Here is a 22,867-nt window from a genome sequence, read left to right as displayed (position 1 = left end):
ATGAAAGCGCGCAGGAAGGCTACGGAGCGCGAAACGGTAGGAGAGAGCAGCAGGAGAGTGGCTGCTTAGCCATTTTCCGCTGACGGGTTAGGCAATGATTATACAGGCGGTGTTGGTGTGAGAATGGAGACGAGGATTTACAGATAAACAAGGCAAGACAGGAAGATATCGTTTGCATGTTTGTTTGGCTTCTGCTTTACGCGTTGGTATAATATTTGGTACATGTTTTCCTGAATACGTTTTCTAGCGATTTCGCGCTTGAAATGGCGACCTTCTGAAGCATAATTAGGTCCCCTTTATGCAAATGCTGTTAGGAAGGAGGCAGTACAATTACAAGTGCATGTTTAGCACACTCGGGTGCAGTTCCAGGTTTTAATCCAATGAAGGCAATTGCGTTTATAAAAGCTGGACCATGTGCATGCAAGTCATATCCAGCAGGCTTGCATAATCTCATCAATAGGGTGAGGGTGCCGTTTCTAATGCCAAGATAGTTTGCACGAATTGACTCATGATGTCTGGATGTCTTGTGAGGTCCCAAAAGCACGAATTCTAACGACTGTACCACGCAGCTTGGCTCTTAGAAGTCGCACGCAAGGAAATCTTGGTGTTCTCGACATCTGCAACCATCCTTCGAAAATATGTACAGGTCCGCGCAGAAGTAAACGGAGCACGTGAGCAGTGGCCGAACTGCAACGCTGCGCCGCGTATGAGGGCCAACGGGAACCATGCAGCGCCGATCAAAGAGTGTGTTCGCACTGTCCCCGCCGCCCTATCTGATATGTTTAATCTTCGCTCTGCTGGCGCATCATGCTCGGCGAGACGGTCTTCAAAAGGCAGCGCTGGGCTATAGAGGGGCGCTGGATGCATTGGCGTTCGCAGGCATCAGCGGCGACCGAATCCGCTGCTCATGAGCTGGACGAAGCTGTGCGCTCTCGGAAACATGCCTTGTTGCGCTCTAAAGGGCGGCATAAAATTGTAGGCCGCCGCGGTTTGGCATAGTATGTCATTGCTATACAATTGTAAGCCGGCAACAAAATTTTAATATACAATGTAGAAAGCACAATCACAGACAATTTCGTTGTTCGGGAACGAAATCTTGCTTACGAGACTAATTCTTTAATTTTGTGTTTGTCCCAAGTTGTTGCTTCTGGTCAGTCCTGGTCTGTTCTGAACAAAGGGAAATAAAAAATGTCCATGCCGTGGAAATTCTGTATTAGAGAACACCTAAAAAATAGGTAAAATCGTTGCCTGCTATTACAGCGGGCCTCATAAGGCGCATATTTCGTTGTCGCATTAAAACCGACGTTGTTATTTTTAACGAGCACCTTATACTAGTTAAGAAAGCGTACAAGGTTTAAAATAAACTCCGCATTGAATTGAAAGATAGCTTCATCGCATGACCTCAATGTCTTGCAAAAAAGCGCCGCCAAGGCCCCAAAATGAACGATGACGAGTATACTGGTCATGATCGATGGCCACGATAGTCTTAACTGGTTAATTTGGTACAAAATCTTATGAGGGCTATCTTCGTCAACGGGAGCGAAAGGGTTAATGCCACCAAAAAATATTCATCCCATGAGGCCCGCTGTAATAGCAGGCAACGATTGTATTTATTCATTACACCATTCTCTAATACAGAATTTCCACCGCATGGACATTTTTTATTTCCCTTTGTTCAGAACAGCCTGGACTGACCGGCAGCGATAACTTGGGACAAACCCAAAATTAAAGAAGAAATCTCGTAAGCGAGATTTTTTTTCCGAACAACGAAAAGGTCTGTGAATGTTCTTTCTATATTGTACATAACAGTTTTGTTGCGGGCTTACAATTAATAATATCGCAATGACTTGCTATGCCAAACCGCAGCGGCCTACAATTTTATGCCGCCCTTTACAGCGCGCAACAAGGCACGTTTCCGGGCGCGCGCAGTTATGTCTAGCTCATGAGCAGCGTATTCGGTCGCCACTGATGCCTGCGAGCGGCAATGTAACCAGCGCCCCTCTATAGCCCAGCGCTGCCCTTTGAAGACCGTCTCGCCGAGCATGACAAGCCAGCAGAGCGGCGATGAGACATATCATATAGGGCGGCGGGGGCAGTGAGAACAAACTCTTTGACCGGCCCTCCATGGTTCCCGTCGGCGCCCATACGCGGCGCAGCGATGCAGTTCGGCCACCGCTCCCGTGCTCTGTTTACTTCTGCGCGGACCTGTGCAGTCATGGGCAATGCAAATACGAAGCGCGGAACGCACTACAGAAGATACCGGTGCCGTCACCTGGCAGCGGCCGTTTAAAAAGCACGGACATGAGCAGTTGAGATGTCGGGAGCAAGGCTGCGCGTCCCACAGCGATATGTTGTCCTCTGCTCGCTCTCATAGAGTTTCTCACAGTATATACTAGAGAGGAATCTGGCGCTAGCGTCTATGCGGCTCATATCAAGGTCGTCTGTGTCGTCATGGACCGCCCTTATACATCGCGAATCACCTTAGTTTCATCATTGGCTTGGATTGAAACGTTTTAGTGACCACAAATTTAAAGAAAGTGCCACAAAAACGCGAAGAATAGTGTGCAATTATGTAAGCGGAAAATAGAACAGGATCTTTTAAAACTGAGAAAAATGGAGGTAAAGGGTATTTTTGCCGGAACGGTTGTGCCTCTTATTCCGCAGGCCAAGCTTGTAGTGACGAACAATACTAATATTTGGGGGGTAACTCATTAGAGACTGATTTTATTAGGTTTACCATTATTTCAAATAATGAGTTGTTTGAAGAGTTTCGAAAGTTTTTTTAAGCGTGCCTATGAAAACGTTGCCTTCGTGGTGAACGGGTGACCGACCGCCAGCTAGTTTAACAAAAAAAAAGAACTTGGCCTTAAACAGTCGTGGACGATAGGACGCATACAAGCGCCCGTATCTGCCGTATCTTGTCTTCGTCGAAGTACGTTTTGTTTCTTCTTTTCGTCGGTTACAAATTTCGCGGCGGCATATTACCCGCACAGTCATACGTCCTTCGACTGCTGCATGAGCAATGTCAGGTGCGATCACGCATTGCCTGCTGTTTCACTGAACACGGCCATCACGGCTACCACAGAAACGGGAGGATTTCGGCTTCCTCGTAGCTTGTAAACGTGTTAATGCATGGTGAAGAAAGCAAATCCCCATAACCGCTTAAGAATCCAATCGTCATGCCAAGCCCAAGCCAAAAAGAGGGTCTTCCCATAAACCCCCATGGCGACATGGCTTACGAGGCGCAGCTTCCTCTCTAGTATACTTACTAAGAATCTCTATGCACGCTCGTATGCTTGCCTCGTCGCCATGCCGCAAGAGCGCTGAAAACAATTGTTAGCGATACGGCGCGAGATAGGAGAGAGTTTTAGCTGACCGTTTCTGACGATCCGCTCCGCTCCGATAGAAATCGGGAGGGCCATTGCGCAAGCGTGGCGCGCTAGCCCGCTACCAGCGATACCGGAGCGGGGCCCCGGTACGCTAACCGGGGCCTCTTAGCGGACCGTCACGGCAGCTTACGCTACCGTGCGGAATTTTGACATGCCTGCCCCCGTGATGCGAGAGCGCTACGTCGAACTCCGTTTCTTCGGAGGAAACACGAACGACGAATTCGCGAAAAAGGTGCCACACACCTCAACGAGCTTTAGAACGGAAGCGAAAAACGTCGACCGAAGAGCGGGGCTGCTTCTATGCAGTGCGCCGGGAAAGACAGCCTTGGCTTGGCTATTCCGAAGTTTACCGGCTTCTTTATTGTTATCTACAAAAATTATACCATGTCAGCGACTACATTATACAAAAAAGGTTAAATGAGGCCAAGAAACACAGTATTTTGCTCTGTTTGGGCGACCAAATACAAATTCTTATGTTTGCTTTAGGATGAAGTTTTGGTTTGCACGCGCACGCGAAACGACCAGTCACGCGAATCATTCCCCGTAGAGGGAGACACGGTTATCGCTTAGCTAAAAGCCTTTTTGCTGCTGACGCTCCGGTTGTGCTGAGCGGTGCGTCGGGCGCATAGCGGAGCGTCATAAACGGTCAGCGAAAACTCTCGTAGTATCTACAGCCACTGTGCGCTCGGATGACGCGAGCGCCTACTCGCCGTGTGTGCCGGCGTCGCATTGCCGGCATAGCTTTGCATATGGGGTGCAGTAACTTGAGCAAAAAACGATGGGCAACTGGCTGACGTCGAACCCATGCTTAGTGCTGCCCCCTCCGCAGATTTACACAAACACTGACGTGCCTGCCAAAAAAAAAAAAAAATCGGGCCGCCAAAATTGTTGTACAAGGGCAACTGGCCTACAGAATGGCTGAACCTGCCTATCTTCTTAATTTTTGCGAATATTAGAATTCTGCTAGTAATTTTCCCAGCCCACACAATGCTTGCAGTAATGTATGTTATTGGAGATGAATTGTGGTGGTATATTTATTCTTTTCTACGTGCACTGAACCCGCGAATTGACTCAGCCATGACTCCGTTAAACAACAAAGACGCAATCTTGGCGGCCAACTCATTGTTCAATTCCCGAGCCACTGCAATACGAATGCAATACTTTGCAGTGCCATCAAAAGTAAGGCGGCATGCATTTATTTTTGTCTCCATTTCTGTGCGCTGGTTTTCTTCAAGAAACAATGAAGAGCTCAGCAGTATGCCTTACGAGAGCGTGCACGCGTCTCCCACGCAAGAATTGGCCGCAGCTTCAGGCAATTACGCCCCGCATTGCTTTCAATGCGGCCAACACCTTCAGCTGCAGTAGCGGTAGTCCTTCCACTGCTTGCAGCGCTCTTGCGGCATGGCGAGAAGGCAAGCATGATAGCAAGGAGAGGGCGACATATCGCAGTGGGGCGCGCATCCTAGCACTCGAAATCTCAACTGCTCGTGTCCGTCCGTTTTCCACGGCCGCTGCCAGGTGACGGCACCGGTATCGTCGCCCTTGCACTTGAATGGTACGTGATTGTACTTACATTTTTAGTATGCTTCAAAATTTACTGTCACTTATCGGCCATTGGTATTTTTGTTATGCACGTTTGGGTAATCCGGCAACAAATGAATGGCTCCTAAAAGCCTTCCAAAGAAGAACCATTAGATTCGCCGCAAAAAAAGGGTGGCTTCACCACTTTCTCCGGTCCCATATCGATGCAAATCCATAGCTGTGCTGCCGAGTATCTTCAGCAGAATATATTTTCGCCGGCATTCTTACACAGAGTAGTTTCATAAAACAAGATTGATTGATTGTAGGGTTTAACGCGCCGACGCAACGCAGGCGATGAGGCGCGCCGTAGTGGAGGGCTACGGATTAATTTTGACCACCTGGGGATCTTTAACGTGCGCCGAAATCTCGTGCACACGGGCGTTTTTGCTTTTCGCCTCCATCAGAAAAGCGGCCGCCGCGGCCGGGAATCGAACCCGTGACCTCGTGCTCAGCAGCGCAACGCCTTAGCCACTGAGCCACCGCGGCGGGTAGTTTCATAAAACAAACTACCGTATTCTATAGCGACACCTTTGTACGTTCGAAATGTTGCATTTAATAAACAATGCAATGCAGTAGGCGGGCATCACACGCTGACGTGAGATGTTTTATAGGTACACTTCCTGCAGGCCAATGGGTCACTCGCTGCAATAATAGATCATACGAAGCATTCCTCCATCTAAATCGTGATATTCTCCAGCGAGCAAACCTTTAGGTGCCTCTAAATAGGTCGCGATTTCAAGAGCGCGATAGCTAGATTACTTGTTCTTCTCTTTCCTTGTTTACAAATTTATCCTCGTCGCCATTTAACGAAGCTTTGAGGCAGCTTCTTGTTTCTGGTGTAGCGTCTATGACGCAGCTGGCACTGAAGAGTACAGCGCCGCTGTTGGGGAGTTCCACCAAATGCGGAGCCAATAAGCGCTTCTGGCTCTGTAGGAAGCCGCCGGTGGTTTCGGCCATTCAGGGGCAGTCAATGCGAGCGACATTCTGGCACGGCGTATCTTTGTAGGGACCAATGTCGATCGTCGTCACCCGTCGCCGCCCGCCAGAGCAGGAATATATCTGGAAATCAGTTTACAAAGGAGGGGAAGGAGGGGATAGGGCGATTAAAGGTTACACAGTGTGGTGATCTCAGGTCGGCGCGGCTTCATAAAGCGGTGACCGAATAACTGCGGCGACGCTGATCCTTTTCTGCGCGACCCGGCCTCGCAGGGACCTGTTCGCTGCGTTAGCTCCGCATCCAAGAAACGAAATCCGTTTGGTAGCCTTCCGCGGAAATCTTCGATTATTGCCTCGAGCGAGCCTGTTGTAATTAGGGCTCCCCTATCTGGCCTTCAAACACTAGTTTCTCGTTCTCTAGAACTAACGCGCCGAAGCTAGCATGGCCGACGTGAAAAGCAATGCCGCTGCAGCCAGTAGTAAGCGGAGCATGCGCGTCGGCTGCTAAGAAAAGCGTTACGTGCCGCCTAGTGGAGCCAATGGCTGCGCGTATCTCGCAGTGCTTTAAGGCGCGAGGAAAGAGCGAAAGCTCCAGGCCTTATACATAGCTTGCACGTGGCGTGATCAGAAGCCTTTCTTGTGACCCACTTCCATTTTAATCAGCGCTCCCAACGTTAGAGCCCTAGATAAGTGCACCAGATAAGAGCACCTCTTGCCGTGTTTGTAGCTACTCTGAAGTCAGTGAAACCCATCAATATCCGTCGCCACCCTACTTAGGGCCTGTTAAACAAGGAGTTGAACCCTTGAGCTGTACATTCGGTTAGTAATGAGGTATATGAATACAATTTTACTGGCTTGGAAATAGCTGAACTGTCAAAATGTTGTGCTCTTTGGTGCCGCTGCTTAGTAGGAGCGCCTGCTGCACTCGTATTGAGGTGGCTATTGTGGAAGCGTATATGACACGAAATTCTGCAGGGCTGTATCTGATAACGCATACCACATCCTCTTTTAACTAGTGATTCTAACGGAGTCCGTGTTCACTTGAGTTTCAGAGGGCAAAAAAAGACACGTAACACATGGCTAATATGTTACGCGCAGAAGATTGATTGACTGTGGGGCACGGAGCAAGAACAATGTAGGATGGGAAACTAGGCTTCCCAGCGCGGCCAGAAAATGTCACAAGCGCTCGCCATACGTTAAGCTAGCGGCATCTGCCGCGGGTGAATTAACTGCGGGGATGCCACTTTCGGCATTGCACTGCACAGCCACGGAAAGAAGTGCGGCCACTATCATTTCGTCCATCAGGTGCCGCTACGCCCTCCTTCATTGTCGCAGTTGTAGTCCGCCTTGGTTTTGATTGATTGATTGTAGGGTTTAACGCGCCGACGCAACGCAGGTGATGAGGCGCGCCGTAGTGGAGGGCTCCGGATTAATTTTGACCACCTGGGGTTCTTTATCGTGCGCCGAAATCTCGTGCACACGGGCGTTTTTGCTTTTCGCATCCATCAGAAAAGCGGCCGCCGCGGCCGGGAATCGAACCCGCGACCTCGTGCTCAGCAGCGCAACGCTCCGCCTTGGTTTTCATTGTGACATTATCAAGTCGCTCGCCCGCGCTTTTCGCGATGGGCCGTTTCGCCTCTTATATATTCTTGCTCCGTGCTGTGGGGTTTAACGCGACGACGCTTCACATGCTATGAGGCGCGCTGTAGTGGAGGGCTCCGGATTAATTTTGACCACCTGGGGATCTTTAAAGTCCGCCAAAATCTCGAACACACACGCATTTTTTATTTTCGCTTCCACCAGAAAACCGGCCGCCACGGCAGGGAATCAAACCCGGGTCCTCGTGCTCAGCAGTACAATACCTTAGACACTCAGCCACCGCGGCGGTAACTGCAGAAGCATGTTTGTCATGACTGCGGTTGCACTCGTGCAAAGAATGAACCGATTACCGTTAAAATTAAATAAAAAAGTTACAGCCGATTGGTGAGTCCCGCTGGGCTAAGAAACATTGACGGCCGAAAATTGCGAAATCTCGTAGACTTCCTAAGCCTCCTACTAGCCGTTTGGCTTTTGCTCTATGCCCTGTCGACAATATGGAAGTTCATTTGCCTTAGCGCTGCAGAGTTCCGAACCGAATAGCTGACCTCCTTCCTTGAGGTTCACTGGCGTCGTGAAATAGCGGTCAGTCTGGCTGCCATTTATGTTTCAGGATAGTTGAGAGCATGCACCCTCAGCCGGCTACTGTTCGATCGGTTCGCAGATCAGCTTTGCAAACGCTCACCAAACGAAGATACTTGATCATGTCAAACCTTGCAACACTGCCTTCCATTGGCCTCCAACGGCGAGCACTGCGTTTTTTGTGCGGTGAATGAGTCTTCAACTTGGCATCGCAGTTCCTTGCGTGCCTCATTAACGATGGGCCAAATAATCCTTGCCATTTTTTTTACACTTTAACCTCGATAGCGACTGTCGCAACTCGTTACTGCTTGGTCAGTGGCCCCCATTTTATCTGCAGTGCGTGGTAAAAGTTGTACAACAAAAGTGCTTCAATGGCATTGAATCGCACGCGCGTCGAATAATCACGCGGGGGCTAGTGTGCACGTACAGTCGCCAGCAAAAGTTTGAGGGATGTGCAGCGCGTGGCCGAGGGGCGAAAAACTGCATTGCTGCGCCATCTGCAGCCAGCGAGCGCCGGGTCGAGGCTCAAGGAACCGGCGTGTTAGGCGCGCTTTGCGCATGCCTGTCCTTTATTTGTTACCCGGCATCTCTGATCGCTCGCTTGCCCGTGACATGCTTTCGATATTTGCGGCAGCCGCGTTGGCGCCACGTGACCATCGTCGTCGTGCTATCACTGGTGCTACAAAATACGCAGCCCGCGGCCGCCGTTTGCGCGGCGCGCAACTTTGAATAAATCTTAGGCTATGTTCAGACTATCGACGAAAAAGCCATATCGTGATCCATGGACGTAAAAAGACGGCATGTCAAGCCGTTCGGTGGATTGAGACATGAAATGACCTCATTCTTTAAAGTTAGTTACGACAGTTGCGGACAGTCTGAACCCGGCCTTATCTTTCAAGAGGCAGTGGTGGTTGAATAGGAAATAATTTTATTTTATTTTTAACCTAAGCACTGATAAACTGTCAGCTGACCCACAATTGCCGTTGTAGTCATCTGAGGGGCTAATTATCACAAAATGTTCTTTGGGGTAGTTCCAACAAAACAAGTTACAGCCATTTTTGGTAACTGTACCTCCTCCTTAGTCTGTCATGTATTAAATGCCGCATCGTTGACGGCTTCCCTAAAAACTAATTATGGCAAGTAAATGTGATTCGGCGTAATGCTAACGGTCGTCCTTGCGGCCAATTCCAGTATGATGTTTACATGAGACCTACATTACATTGAGAGCTAGATCTTTCCCCAGAAAGTTTGCTTTGCCGCCAGATTAAATTTGGTGACGCGACTTTTTTCTAAGCACCACATCGAGGTACGCAGTTTCCAACAGGTAGCCTTTATTAGCTCCTGTAAAATAAATTTAGTCGTGGACCATTCATTACATCACTTGGAAGATAAGATTTATTGAATGCTGCGCGCCGCGCAAACGGCAGCCGCGGGCTGCGTATTTTGTAGCACCAGTGATAGCAGAACGACAGCGATGGTCACGCGGCGCCACCGCGGCTGCCGCGAATATCGAGAGCATGTCACGGGCAAGCGAGTGAACACAGATGCCCGGTAACAAATAAAGGACAGGCATGCGCAAAGCGCGCCTAGCCCGCCAGTTCCTTGAGCCTCGACCCGGCGCTCGCTGGCTGCAGATGGCGTAGCAATGCAGTTTTTCGCCGCTCGGCCACGCGCCGCACATCCCGCAAACTTTTGCTGGCGACTGTACTTAGCTGGTTTGCTCACGAGGCTTCAGCCCCCTCCGACGTGTATATCCACCAATTTTAATTTCTTAGCGTTATTCGAGAGAATGCCCTAAGACCATGCGTACTTTGGTGTGTTTCCAACCAATTATAAACGGTTATACATTTAACTTGTCGCTTTGTTCGGGGTATCTTCTTCTAAAGATGAAGAAGGAACATCAATAACTCTTAAAAAAAATGGACGGGCAGGGAGAGGGAGTGCTTGCTTTGTGTACCGCAAAGGGGTATTTCCGCGTCCGAGAGAACATCTCTTTTTGCTCCGAAAGGCGCCAAACATTATTTCCTTACGCAGGAGAATGGTGCGAAAGGTCCAGACTAATGTCCTTGAAAATTGCAAAAAGAAAACCAATATATGAAATGGAATGAAAGGAACTAAAACGAAAAAAAAGAGAAAATAAAAGGAAGTGCAAAGAAAGACATTGGAAATTTGAGTATTTTACGGTATTTCTAACTAATACGGAAAAGATATTGGACTGCCAGCGATGCTTGCTTCTTGAGCTTTGATTTGGAGGGATTCGATTCAAAATCAGCCGCTTAGTCTAACGACTCCAAACGCACTGCCCTGAAGATTGACATAGTGCCGTCGCCCACTTTTTGTAGGTTGATAAAAGCATACTGCCCGCACAGTTAAGTAAAAAAGCACCCCGAATAGCCCGGAGTTGTTGGGCTGGCGCCCAAAATCCGAGGTAGCTTAGAGGGTGATTGCAACCTTAGGGTCTCTCAACACCAAGAAAAACTGAACAATCACAAAATTATAACAAAACCCACGTCCAACACTACATACGCCGAAGGAGTCTATTGCCTAAGCACATGCTTCTTACAGCAGTGTCGGGGACATAGCTTCTGATGGAGTGTACTTGCTTAACACAAAGGCGAAAATTTTGATTGCAATGTGGATGACTGTTTACTCAACAATACGGAGGATAAAGCCCGTTAGGAAGCACGTTTGATCCTAGCATCCTTGTTAAACCCCTCTAAGCAAATAGCTAGTAGTGCTTTTCTTTGTTTGTAGCGTTCGCAGTGCTGTTCTCTCCCGGTTCATAACATGCGCCCGTTCGAATTGAGGGTGCGCGGCGCAAGTGACCGTAATCAGAGGAAGGAAGAAAAGGAGGAAGGAAATAAAGAAATAAAGAAACAAACAAACAAAGAAAGGATGATGAAAGGAAGAAAAAAAGAAAAGAAAGGAAGAATCGGAAATGACAGAAAGGTAAAAGAAAAATAAAAAGAAGAGAAGGGAAAGACAAAACAGGGAAAAAAGAACAAAGGGAAAAGAAAGAAACGAAGGATGGAAGGAAGGAAGGAAGGAAGGAAGGAAGGAAGGAAGGAAGGAAGGAAGGAAGGAAGGATAGAAAGGCATAAATATGAAAGAAAGAAACAAAGGAAGAATGAAGGAAGGGAAGGAGGAAAGAAAGAGAGAAGAAAGGAAGGAAGGAAGGAGGAAAAGAAAGAAGGAAGAAAGAAACGAAGATGACAAGACCACGGCGCTATTCAAGGGCAAAAGGCGGCTTCAGTGAGCCTCTCGGAGCCAACCGTCAGTCAGTGTCCGTGCCCTAACATAAGAAACTGAAGATTAAGTGCAGGAGACGGGACCATACCCGAAGGATGCAGGACAGCCCCAGCACTACCATACGGTCTTCATCTTTTGCCTCTAAAGCTCGAACAGAAGCAAAAGAAAGAAATAAACAAAGGAGGAAGGGCAGGTAGGTCAACTAGTGTAACCCGGTTGGCTGCACTACCCGTACGAAATAGGCTAACTCAAGTTCAAGAAAGAAGTCTAGAGAGACAAAATAGGACGAAAACGCACGAAATAGGAAAGGCGGTAAATTAAAAACACGAATCAATAAAAAAGAGATGATGAACTCTGCGGTAAAAAAAAAAACACCAGTAAAACACGACTGCCCGATAACCCAAAGCGTCATGAAGGAAAGCACCGGAGATGTACAAGCAAGGACCGAGCGGCCACAATACTGCATAATGTGTAGTTTCTCGTCATGGCGAAATTCAGGATAAAACGCTAAGCCGCTGCCTTTGGCTAACCCGCACTGTGCGCCTGGTCCGCCAAAATGACAAACGTCGCGCCGCAAACAGCGCATTGCCGCGCCGTGTGATTAACGAGCCACACTTGTCCCACGAATCAAATGACCAGTGGCTCCGCGTGACCCCGACGGCTGAGGCGGATGACTAACGACGGGCAGGCCATGACGGCGGTCCTCGGAGAAGACAGCGGCTCCGCGCACAATCGCCATCGCGCTAACATCAGGCTATGGGGCTAGCGGGTAACCGCCATGACTCTGGTTGCGCATCATTTAGGGTTCTAGAGATGGGCAAACGCCAGCGTAGCAGGTCCCGTCAGGCCCGTGACTGCTTGGGAAATGCGGAGGGAGAGGGCAATATTGGAAGGACTCTGCGTTTCTGGTGTCGGTGGCATTGCTCCCACTCACCAGCATCTGATAGATAGCGTCGACGATGTTGTACATCTCGTCTCTCGTGATGAATCCGTCGTTGTCGACGTCGTACAGTTTGAAGGCCCCTGCGAGAGAGAGAGAGAGGAATTGAAAAAGGTTGCCACCGAATAAGGCGTTTTTGGACCTCAGAACCGGCATAGTGCGAATGAAAGCCACTGGCCAAGCTGTGTTACGAGGAAGGCACTCATGAGGCCGAGAAAAAAAAAACAGGAATAAAGCTCTAGATAAGAACGCCATGCTGCCAAGCAACACACCAGCTCATGCTGCTGTGTTGCTATCGTTTGTGACTGTTGCCGCGTTATATCAGAGTTATTGTTGTTGTTGTCGGGTGATATTGAACTGAACCCTGGCCCTAACACTCGCGCTGCCACTGCAGAGGATTCCTCTGAAATTGTGAAACTTCTTCAGCAACTCCAGTCTGGTCAAGCGTCTCTTCTAGCGGAAGTTAAATCAATTCAAGCTACACTCTCCGAAAGAGATCTCATGTTTACTGAAATTAAGGAGAGACTATCTAAGATTGAAGACGACTGTTCCTTTTTAAAGAGCGTAAAAAGTGAAGTTCAAACCGTCCGAACCCTAGCAGAGGGTAATGCGTCAGATTGCCAGGTTAGTGTCTAGGATGGACGATTCTGACGATAGGGCACGGAGATCCAACCTCTTGTTCTTTGGTGTCACAGGTAGCTTCAACGAAACTTGGAAACAGTCAGAAAGTTCTGTAAAACTGTTTGCAGTACGAGCCTGCAAATTAATGTGGCACCTATAGATATTGAGCGTGCTCACAGGCTTGGTAAGTTTGTTGCCGGTAAGAACAGGCCTATTATTGTCAAGTTCTCCCACTTGAAAGTTAAAAACGCCATCCTCTCCAACGCCAAGAACCTGAAAGGTACGGACTTTAGTATTTCCGAAGACTATTCGCCAAACACTCGCTTAGCCCGTAAAAATTTGCTGCAGTTTGCTAACTCTCAAAAGAAATCTTTTAAACATCGTTACGACAAGCTTACGATCGGCGACAGAACTTATGTACTTGACCACAGCTCTAACAGTGTTGTTCCGTGCCAAGTATAGCCACTAATCAAGAGCAAAAAACCCTCGAATGCTACTCCCCTGTCGTGTCTTTATACTAATATCAGGAGTGTTCTACCCAAATGTGATTCGCTTCATGCCCTCATTGATACCATGGAATGTAATCTCGTTGCTCTAACCGAAACGTGGCTCAATGCTTCAATAAGCGACTCCGAAATTGAATCTGCATTTCCTAACTTTGACATTTTTCGCTTCGATCGTTCTGGTAAACGTGGCGGCGGCGTACTGATAGCTGCTCACAGAAGCTTACAGTGCTCCGTCATAAACGTTCCTTCCCCACTTGAACTGCTCTTTGTGCGCTGTAATTCGTCCTATCCCCCAATTACCATTGGCGTTTGTTACCGCCCGCCCGACGCTGACCATTCCTTTGTCATTCATCTGCATGAAGCGCTTCGTTCTTTAATTTCTTCCCATCGCCAGGCTTCTTTTCTTTTGTTCGGTGATATTAACCTTCCAGCAATCAATTGGTCAAATCTTGCAGCGTCAACTGTGAGGCATAACATAAAAGCTGACTTTGTTAAAACGTGCCCCACTTTTGGTTTAACTCAACTCGTCACAAATCCGACAAGACAGACGGACCAGACTTCAGCGATCCTTGATCTTGTGCTTTCATCTAACCCAGATAGCGTTTCGTCTATTACATATCACCCAGGACTATCGGACCACTCTATCATCCACGTTTCAGCTGAAGGCGATGTGCCCGTCCAGCCGCCAATTAGAAAAACGATAACCTTACACGACAAAGGCGATTACTGTAGTATGAATGCGGAACTTGAGGATTTTTATGCAGAATTTGTTCCAAACTTTTTTGACCGTTCTGTTGAAAGTAACTGGTTCCTCTTCAAAAATAAATTAGAGACTCTAATAAAAAATATATCCCCACTATTTCTGTGACTGAACGATCAACGTCTCCTTGGTTTAATAACTCACTTAAACGCCTTAAGAACAAAAAGAAGCCGCAATATAAAGCAGCTAAAATAAAAAAACAATGCTAGTGATTGGGACAGGTATCGCCAATCTGAGAAACGTTTCCTGTCGCTTTCGGCTAAAGCTAAACGGTCTTTCTTCTCTGCGTTTCTGCCCACCGTGCTACAGCATAACCCTAAACAATTCTGGAAAGCAATAAACCCGAACCATTCGAAACACATCTGCTTGTATGACGAACATAATTGTCCGATTCCAGTGTCTGATGTTACCCGAAACTTAAATTCTACCTTTTGCTCGGCGTTCACGAAGGAGCCCGATAAATAATTACCCAACTTTCCTTTCTAGGATCACCCAATCCTGACCGGCATTACCTTTGAGGCTAACGGTATCTTGAAACTGATTCAATCGCTCAAGCTCACTTCTTCATCAGGCGTAGATGGCATCAATTCCAAAATCCTCAAAAATATTAAACACATATCCAGTATTATACTCTCGCTCATTTTCCAACAGTAGCTATCATCTGGAGTGGTTCCGCGGGACTGGAAGGTGGGCAAGATCATTCCAGTACCAAAAAAGGTAATCCATCGTCACAAAACAGCTACCGTCCTATTTCGCTTACTATTATCTCGTGTAAACTCATGGAACATGTTATTTATTCCAACATTACAAAATTCTTAAAGTCCATTCACTTTTTCCACCCCAGTCAACATGGCTTTCTTAAAGGACTATCATGCGACACCCAGTTAGCTTTATTTATTAACGACATAAGCACTCACCTGGACATGAATGCACCTGTAGACTCCTTATTTCTAGATTTCGAGAAGGCATATGATAAAGTCCCACATAACACATTATTTCTAAAGTTATCTCGTCTAAACCTTGACCCCGCTGTATTCGCTTGGTTGCAAAATTTTCTAACTAACCGTAAGCAGTTTGTATTCGCCAACTCGCACTCTTCTAGCCTATCTCCCGTTCTCTCAGGAGTGCCTCAAGGAACAGTTTAGGGACCCTTGCTATTCCTAATTTATATCAACGACTTGCCAACTAATATCCAGTCTAAAATACCTCTTTTCGCTGATGATTGCGTCCTATATCGACCCATTTACAATAGCAATGATAATATAATTCTCCAGCGCGACCTTAAAGGGACACTGAAGTGAATTTGTCAAGCTCCCGTTTTTGCTTGCACTGCGTAGACTGGCTCAAATTAGCGCACTTTTCATCATTTAGTCGGTTGACAATTCGGTAATTATTTTACAAAGCGCGAAAGAAGAAAAACTACCATGCGTAGTTTGCGGCGGCCGCACCAACTAAGGCTGCGACGTTGGGAGGAAAGGGCACCGTGATTGGACGATGCCCAAGGTTAGCAATCGAACAAGTTTCGGTTTCGGTTCTGTAAAACACAACCAATGGCGTTGTTGGATGGGCATTCTCAATATCTTAGTAATCATCGTACCGCGCTTCTGCCATGTTGTCGGCTGTAAAATGCATAAGATAAGCCTCCAAGGACGGCTTGGAATCGTAGCATTCACTAGCCGAGGCCTACGCAGTGCATGAACGCCCTACGTGTCCCCGCAGACGCTCAAATGCCATGCGCTTTTCCCCTATATTTGGAGCTTGCCTCACTCATGCCTGTATCGTAAAAAGCGTGTTCTCACCAGGCGAAGGGTCTGTTGATTCTGGCCTGTGCCCACTGCCCGCAAGCAGTCGGTGTTTATGGCAACAGCACGCCAACGGGAACTCGCTAGCGCACCAGTGCCAGCCTGCGCGCGTTCTGCGAACTAGTTCGTGGAGCAATGAACGTTGCGACCAAAAAAAAGGCGAACTCAGTATAGAAAACATCGGCGGAAAACGACAAAGTTAACTTATAAAACAAAAAACCACGTACCCGCGGGGGTTTGAACTTGTGACATGCAAAACACTTGCGCTGACATACCGAGCGCTCCAAACCACTTTTTTTTTGTCGTTATTTCCTTTTTTAAACTTTTTTACAAGTCAGCGATGTAATAAAAAGCGCCTGCCATGTTTTGGCTGGCGGAAACTATTGTAAACATCAAATGATATCAATTTTTGAAGCACTGGCAAAATTCCCGCGTCAGGATTTTCAACTTCGTACAACTCGCACAGATAGTTCACTTTTTCCCTGAAATATGCGCTAACAGTTTGCGCATTGACATCCGCATGGCGCACCGCCATTTGAGAGCGCCAGATACTATACGGTCCTAAAAGCATGATCATATCATGCGGTACATCGTCTTCATTGTTTACACTGAGGAACCTGATTCCATAGGGTGTCACCGGATACTCCTTCTTTAGGGTTCTCATGAGGACGTCCCAAAAGAAAATGGCATCCCAACAGCCTATAAACACATGTTCTGTAGTTTCAGGTTTTTGACAAAGAACGCACAAGTTGTTCCAAGCAACAAAAAGACCTCGCTGTTCTATCCATGTTTTCACAGGGAGTGTGTTGGTGTGCAATTTAAAAAAGAAGGTTTTCACAGAGGCTGGGATTACCATAGCTTTCACCCTGGACAACAAATCCTGTCCTCGGCCTGCAGAGTACACTGCTCGGTACAGAGGTACAGGAAAGAGAATTTCATTCAGATCGTTTTTCAAACCCTTCCTGGAAACATTTGAGAGATAATCCAAAGAAAACCGCACAGAAAGGAATCTAACTGCGTCAACTACTTCTTTCAGATAACCTCTAATTGTAGGCCGTTCCTCGTTGGATGAGGAAACGATAAACTGCGGTAAAGCATTGGCAAGTGCAACTTGGAAAAAACTTAGCAAGAAAGGGTCATTTGAGTCCCTGAAGAACATAAAACGATTAACAATTTCTCTTACGTATATATGCGATAGCCCGAGCCCTCCCAGCTTCACTCTTCGAAAAAAGCGCTCCAAACCACTCGGCCACGGGCGAGCGTTGCCGACCTCGGAAATATAGGGTATATAATGTATAACCAGTTTACACTTTTATTTAGTTTTAGCATTCCAAGCAGGTTAGGTGACTATTTCTTGTTTTGCGCTCGTGCAGTAAGCATCCCCCAAGTTTCCACAATATCTCACGTTTAGCAATTGCATTCCTTAGACGGAAAAGCGTTCGCAGATGTGTAGTCGTGCTGCTGGCCGCCGTGCTTGTTCGCCCAGCACAAAAACTTGCTTCCCGCCCCCTAGTTTTACGCTGTACGGTAAAAATATCAGTTGATTTTATTTCCTTAGTACCTATATTGACTTCGCTGACTCTTCTCCCGCCTTCAAGATGCCTTATATTTTCCTACTGGCGTACCAGTCAGCGAAGCGTCGCATGTGCGCTTGTGTGAAGCGACCTTGACTTCGAGCTAGATACAGTGTACAAACTAACCAAGTAAAGAAAGGCACATTCTTCCATTCACAAACGTGTCCTGGCTTCGTTTCAACTGAGCAAACGAATTGCGACGACCCGTCGGCGGCCGGCGGACGAAACGCTGGGCCGACTGACTCTGTCTGAAGGCCAGGGAGCCGTGCAGTAGCGCAGCCAGTTGCGAGCTAGGCTTCTCCCGGCGTCACACGAAAACGCCACAGAAAATGGGCGAGCGTAAAGAGAGGAGGACAGCATTTTCGAATTAATTTTTCTACTAAATAAAATCGCGGAAACGCACCCAGAGTGGTCGAAACATGGCCTGGGGACTCCGGACTACAATTTGCGCTAGCGATCTCGCAATGTTTACATATCACTTCAGTGTCCTTTTAATATTAATAAAAATTGGTGCGATACATGGTTAATGTCTTTAAAGGTTACTAAAACCCCAGCAGGGTCATGCCATCGCAGGCCGGCCTACATTTCGCATTGCTATGTAACTGGCAATTGTAACATTTCGTCTGTAAAAACCTATAAGTATCTAGGTGTAACTTTAACCCAGGATATTACTTGTACAACTCACATTACTAACGTGACCAATGATACCAATCGCGTTCTTGGGTACTTGAGCCGAAATTTACGTTTTTTTCTACATTGGTCAAATTGCTAACCTATCAAACACTTATACGGCCGAAACTGGAATACGCATGTGCAATCTGGGATCGCCACCTTTCTAAATTATCTAATACACTTGAATGTGTACAAAACCGTGCGGAAAGGTTTATTTTTTCGGACTATTCCTATCACACGAGCGTCACTAATCTAAAATGTCAAGCTAATCTTCCTCTACTAGAGACAAGGCGCAAAGTTAGGCGGCTCTGCTTGTGTCATAAGTTTTATCATTCTCGAACAGCTCCCGTCATTAAAACAGTACATCGTCACTATGTCCGCGTCCGCCACCCATTGGCTGTTTACCTAGGAAAGACGCTCACCTCTGCCCATCAGAATTCTTTTTTTATCAAATCTGCCAAAGACTGGAATGATTTTCCCGCCGACGCCGTGGTCCACTCCAGTCCCATCCGTTTTCATCAAGCCGTCGAAGAAATTTTGTACTGACTTTCAACCACTGTAATATTAATGTATGTCCAGCCCTCATGTAAAACCCCTGTACAGGGGCCTTTGAGGTATAATAAATAAATAAAATACAAAAAGCAAGAACCCTGAACATAAAGCAATATGATCTCATACTCTGCTTCATTAGACATTCATGGCATCCATTCCAACTTGAAAGGAACAGCATTTGTGGAAAAAAAAAATCAAATTTCAGATGCCCCTTCAGTTATAAACTTCTTCCTCACTTAATCACCGCGAACGTACACAAGAAAAATGGAGTCAAACATTATCAAAATCAAAAGGACCGGTCATGTTTTGCTCATCCTGCAAGCTAGTTTGGTTTTGGAATGCGCGTTAGGTGGACTGTTAAAAGAAAATCCCTCTATAAAACAGCACTCGTCACAGCAGCACAGACATAACTTAAAGCGTAGAAAGCAGTCTGTCGTAAACGTATTGGCTTTAACCTAAGAGCACCGAATGCAGAACCGCGAGACAAACAGCGCTGCGAGGCTGTTAAGCACAATGCGCTGCGCCAACAGCGCTGCGCCAAACAGAAGTGCACAATGACTGTCCACCATAGTCATCTGGCGGCCGCCTTTTCTATCAAAAAGTATCTCGGTGCACGCAGCTTTGGTGCATCTTGTGAAGGTATTTCTGGGAGATGACGCTCGTGGGTATGAGCGTTGTGAGACTCCTTAACTTCAATATGTAAGTGAAATTTTTACGTTTGCATCAAGATGGAACTTCGAATTCAGCAATTTGGGAATAAACTGATTGACCCAAGCTAGGTAACTTACTAACGTCACGAGAACATCTCATGCGGTGCATGAGGGAATACCCGATTGTTTGTTTTATTGAGCAGTTCTTTGCTATTCATGACTGAACCTCGTCCAGCTGTTGCATTTATTTTCACCGACATGCCCAGAAACCATATTCTGTCGCCTGTGCATTAGTTCAACTTTTTTTTTTAATTTCATACACAAAAATGCAGTCTGCAAAGCTGCAGCTTGACGTGGTGCTTGCTCCTCACGATGGACATGGCAGACTACCAAAATTAGTTCGGAGCGTACCCACAGACAACAGTCCTAGAAAAATAGATCTAGCCTTAACAGTGCGACATCCCTTACGAACGTAAAATAAAGCATTAGGAATCACTGTAGCTCGAATTTAGCATTTGGAATAAAATTATATGCATGCACGCGTAAACACGCGCGCGCGCACACGCACGCACGCACGCGCGCACGCACGCGCACACGCACGCGCACACGCACACGCGCGCGCACACACACACACACACACACACACACACACACGTCCAGCTCCGTGCAGAAGTAAACGTAGCACGGGAGCGGTGGCCGAACTGCATCGCTGCGCCGCGAATGGGCGCCGACGGGAACCATGGAGCGCCGGTCACGGCCGGACTGGAGGAGCGGCGAGCGCGCACTTTCATACGGATTGCGCACCCAACAAGGAAACGATACAGCAGATTCTTGACAGAGTGAGGGCGCTTTTTAAATGCAGAGCATTTCTTAGGTTCGCGATGTCACTCGTCGATGTTGTCGGTGCCGTCCACACGCTCACTGCGCATGCGCGTCGCGTCGAGGCGCAGGTGCGCGTCTCTCCCCCGTCCTCCTCTCCCTCGAACGCGGGCGGTGTGTATATAAGCGGCGGAGCGCGCGTTACGAATTCAGTCAAGGGCGTCTTTCCTTGGCTTTCGCTTGACTTGACGCTTTGCTTGACGGCACCAAGCAATAAAGACAGACTTTAACTTTACACTCCTTGCCTTCGCTTCTACTTCATTCAATAAATAAGAATAATAAAGACGAAATAACAATTAAGCATTCCGAAACCATACCCAATTACGCAACATTCACGTGATAGCCCCACCACTCTGCGACGCATTTACTGGAACTCGAGTTCCCCCCGTGGGAAGATGCGGGCGGGTTTTTTTTTTCTTAGTCGACGCATCGCCTCTGGCCGAGCGAGTCGACAACGCTTGCCGCACGTGTTTTGGATCTGCCGCGGAATATTACGGGTACCAATGAATGCCTTCGCTGCTATATCTCACCAAAAAGAAGACTCGTTGTGCACTTCAGTTGCATGATTAAAAGTTTTAGCTGTACGTTTTAGGCAGCGCACTCGTTGCCAGCGGTCCGCTCAGCCCGACCTGAGCGTGAGTAGCAGAAACACGTTTAGCTAAGCGATAACTGTAGAAACTTTTGTAGAAGACGAAGAGGAAGCTCGCACCAAGCTCAACAGACACCTGGACGACGAAGACGAAGACGACTAGGCGCGGCGACAAGATGGCTGTGCATTGAACGGTTCTTTGTAAATAGTGTAAATATATTTGCTTTCTACACACGACGGCCTCCTCCATTGCCTCCCTGGACGTTATTTCACATGGTGCCGAAACCCGGGAGTGACTGCAACAGGAGTGCGCACGGAATAAGACCGGCGACAATGACACCAAAAGTGCACGCCGCGACAACAAGATTAACATCTTCCGTTCCAAGAGAGCTACACGTAGGCGAATTAGAACGCACAGAAGAGCACCTGGATGCCATATCGAGATCTATACACAGTGCTAGGTTAAACTACGCAAGTCAAAGTGCTGAGCTTCACTGACTTAGCCGCTCCACATACCCCCGCCGCTGGCGGAGGCACGAATGGCAGCAGCTAAGCCTAACTGACAGAAGGGCCCCCAAGGGCCAGAAATACGCGCTTTGCGCAACGGCCCCTGCTAGAACCCGAGCCTAGGGATGGTAAAAGCTATCAGAAACCCAAAAAGCTGGCAAAACTGGAACGCGCTCACCAAATTCATGAAAATCAGGTAGAGCCGACGAAAAGGACCTCTTCTTCGCGTGAACGCTGATGTGGACGTTATTTCACATGGTGCCGAAACCCGGGACGTCAAGGGACACGACGAGGTGAGCCATGGAGCGGAAATCAACTCTTCGACCGCATTGCTCACCTCGAAGCGAGGAGGAGGTGTCGAGGCAGAGGAACCGCCTAAAGAATGCCCAGAAAAGCCTTCTTGAATTCAATGAGAAGCTTATCGCCGAAGTTACGCCAACACTGGAGCAAACGAAAGACGTCGAAGCCGCTGTTTCATTTGCCAGGCTCCAGTACAGCGCCGACCGACTTGAGAGAATCAATAAGGAGCTGGAAGCACTGGTTAGTGGAGCCAAACCTGACGACCAACATGACGACGCTCTAGAGTCGGTAAAAGAAGCGAACAGGATTATGGCCTTACTGGAAATAAGACTTCGCACACAAAATGCTTCCACGACATCGAAGGAAATTTGGGTAATCGATCATCGACCCCAAGAACAATCAAGCATGGCTCGATCATCATCCGCGACGATGACATGTACCTCTATGAATAACCACTCGGCTGCGACGGCGCTTGGCATACGACAGACGAATGAACCTCCCTCAATCAAAACGGAAGACGACATGATGCTGGAAACACCACACCAGCAGCGGAAAGAAGCCCAGAAAGAGTCATCTCAATCCACGTCGGCTGCATCATCCCCAGAGGAAAACACCCTGGACGAGGGGCTAGCTTCGGATGGTGTCATCGGCGAAGTCTACGCGACTAAAGAGCTTGAAAGCTCCTTTGCGTGCCGGTATGCAGCCATGAGATTTCCTGCAGACTGTGCGCAGAACTTCCACAAAAGAGGAAATGTAAATCTAGAGGACGAAGAACTCCGCGAAAACCCAAGCAAAACTGCCCCAGCCTGTATAACACCATCACTACGAGACAAGCCTGCCCATGCTTCGGAGATGTGTGACTGCAACAGGAGTGCGCACGGAATAAGACCGGCGACAATGACACCAAAAGTGCAGCAGCTACAGCTACACGAAGATAAGGCCACAAAAGAACAACTGTCCGATTGTGATCTTCGTAAACTCATGGACCCCTCGATGACCGTTCCCCTCCATGTCGGCTTGAGGGACGCAGACGAAGATCGCACACTCCCTTCTCCAGGAAAGAGGCCAGATAAGAATGCTTCCGCGGGAATGATGAAAACTACGACTAAGAAGGCTACCAGCTATGTTCTGAAATCGAAGAAACCTGGCGAACATTGTGGTACCATGACAATTGACACTACA

At 47.7% G+C, this 22,867-nt stretch overlaps 1 protein-coding gene across 1 annotated transcript in view; it reads right to left on the bottom strand.

Annotated features, from left to right (window-relative positions):
- The window catches only part of LOC144175800 (frequenin-2-like), a 559,531-nt gene that overhangs the window by 25,457 nt on the left and 511,207 nt on the right, over positions 1-22,867 (bottom strand). Inside the window, exon 6 of the mRNA XM_077704804.1 lies at positions 12,268-12,356. Within this exon, the coding sequence (XP_077560930.1) occupies positions 12,268-12,356 (89 nt within the window). The remainder of the gene's footprint in view (positions 1-12,267; positions 12,357-22,867) is intronic.

The sequence above is a fragment of the Haemaphysalis longicornis genome, unplaced genomic scaffold (genome assembly GCF_048455015.1).
Source record: "Haemaphysalis longicornis isolate Haplotype H1 unplaced genomic scaffold, Haemaphysalis longicornis Haplotype H1 scaffold_1, whole genome shotgun sequence".
Taxonomy (NCBI): domain Eukaryota; kingdom Metazoa; phylum Arthropoda; class Arachnida; order Ixodida; family Ixodidae; genus Haemaphysalis; species Haemaphysalis longicornis.
Note: the sequence above shows the minus strand (reverse complement) of the source record. Positions and strands in the feature narration are given on the sequence as shown.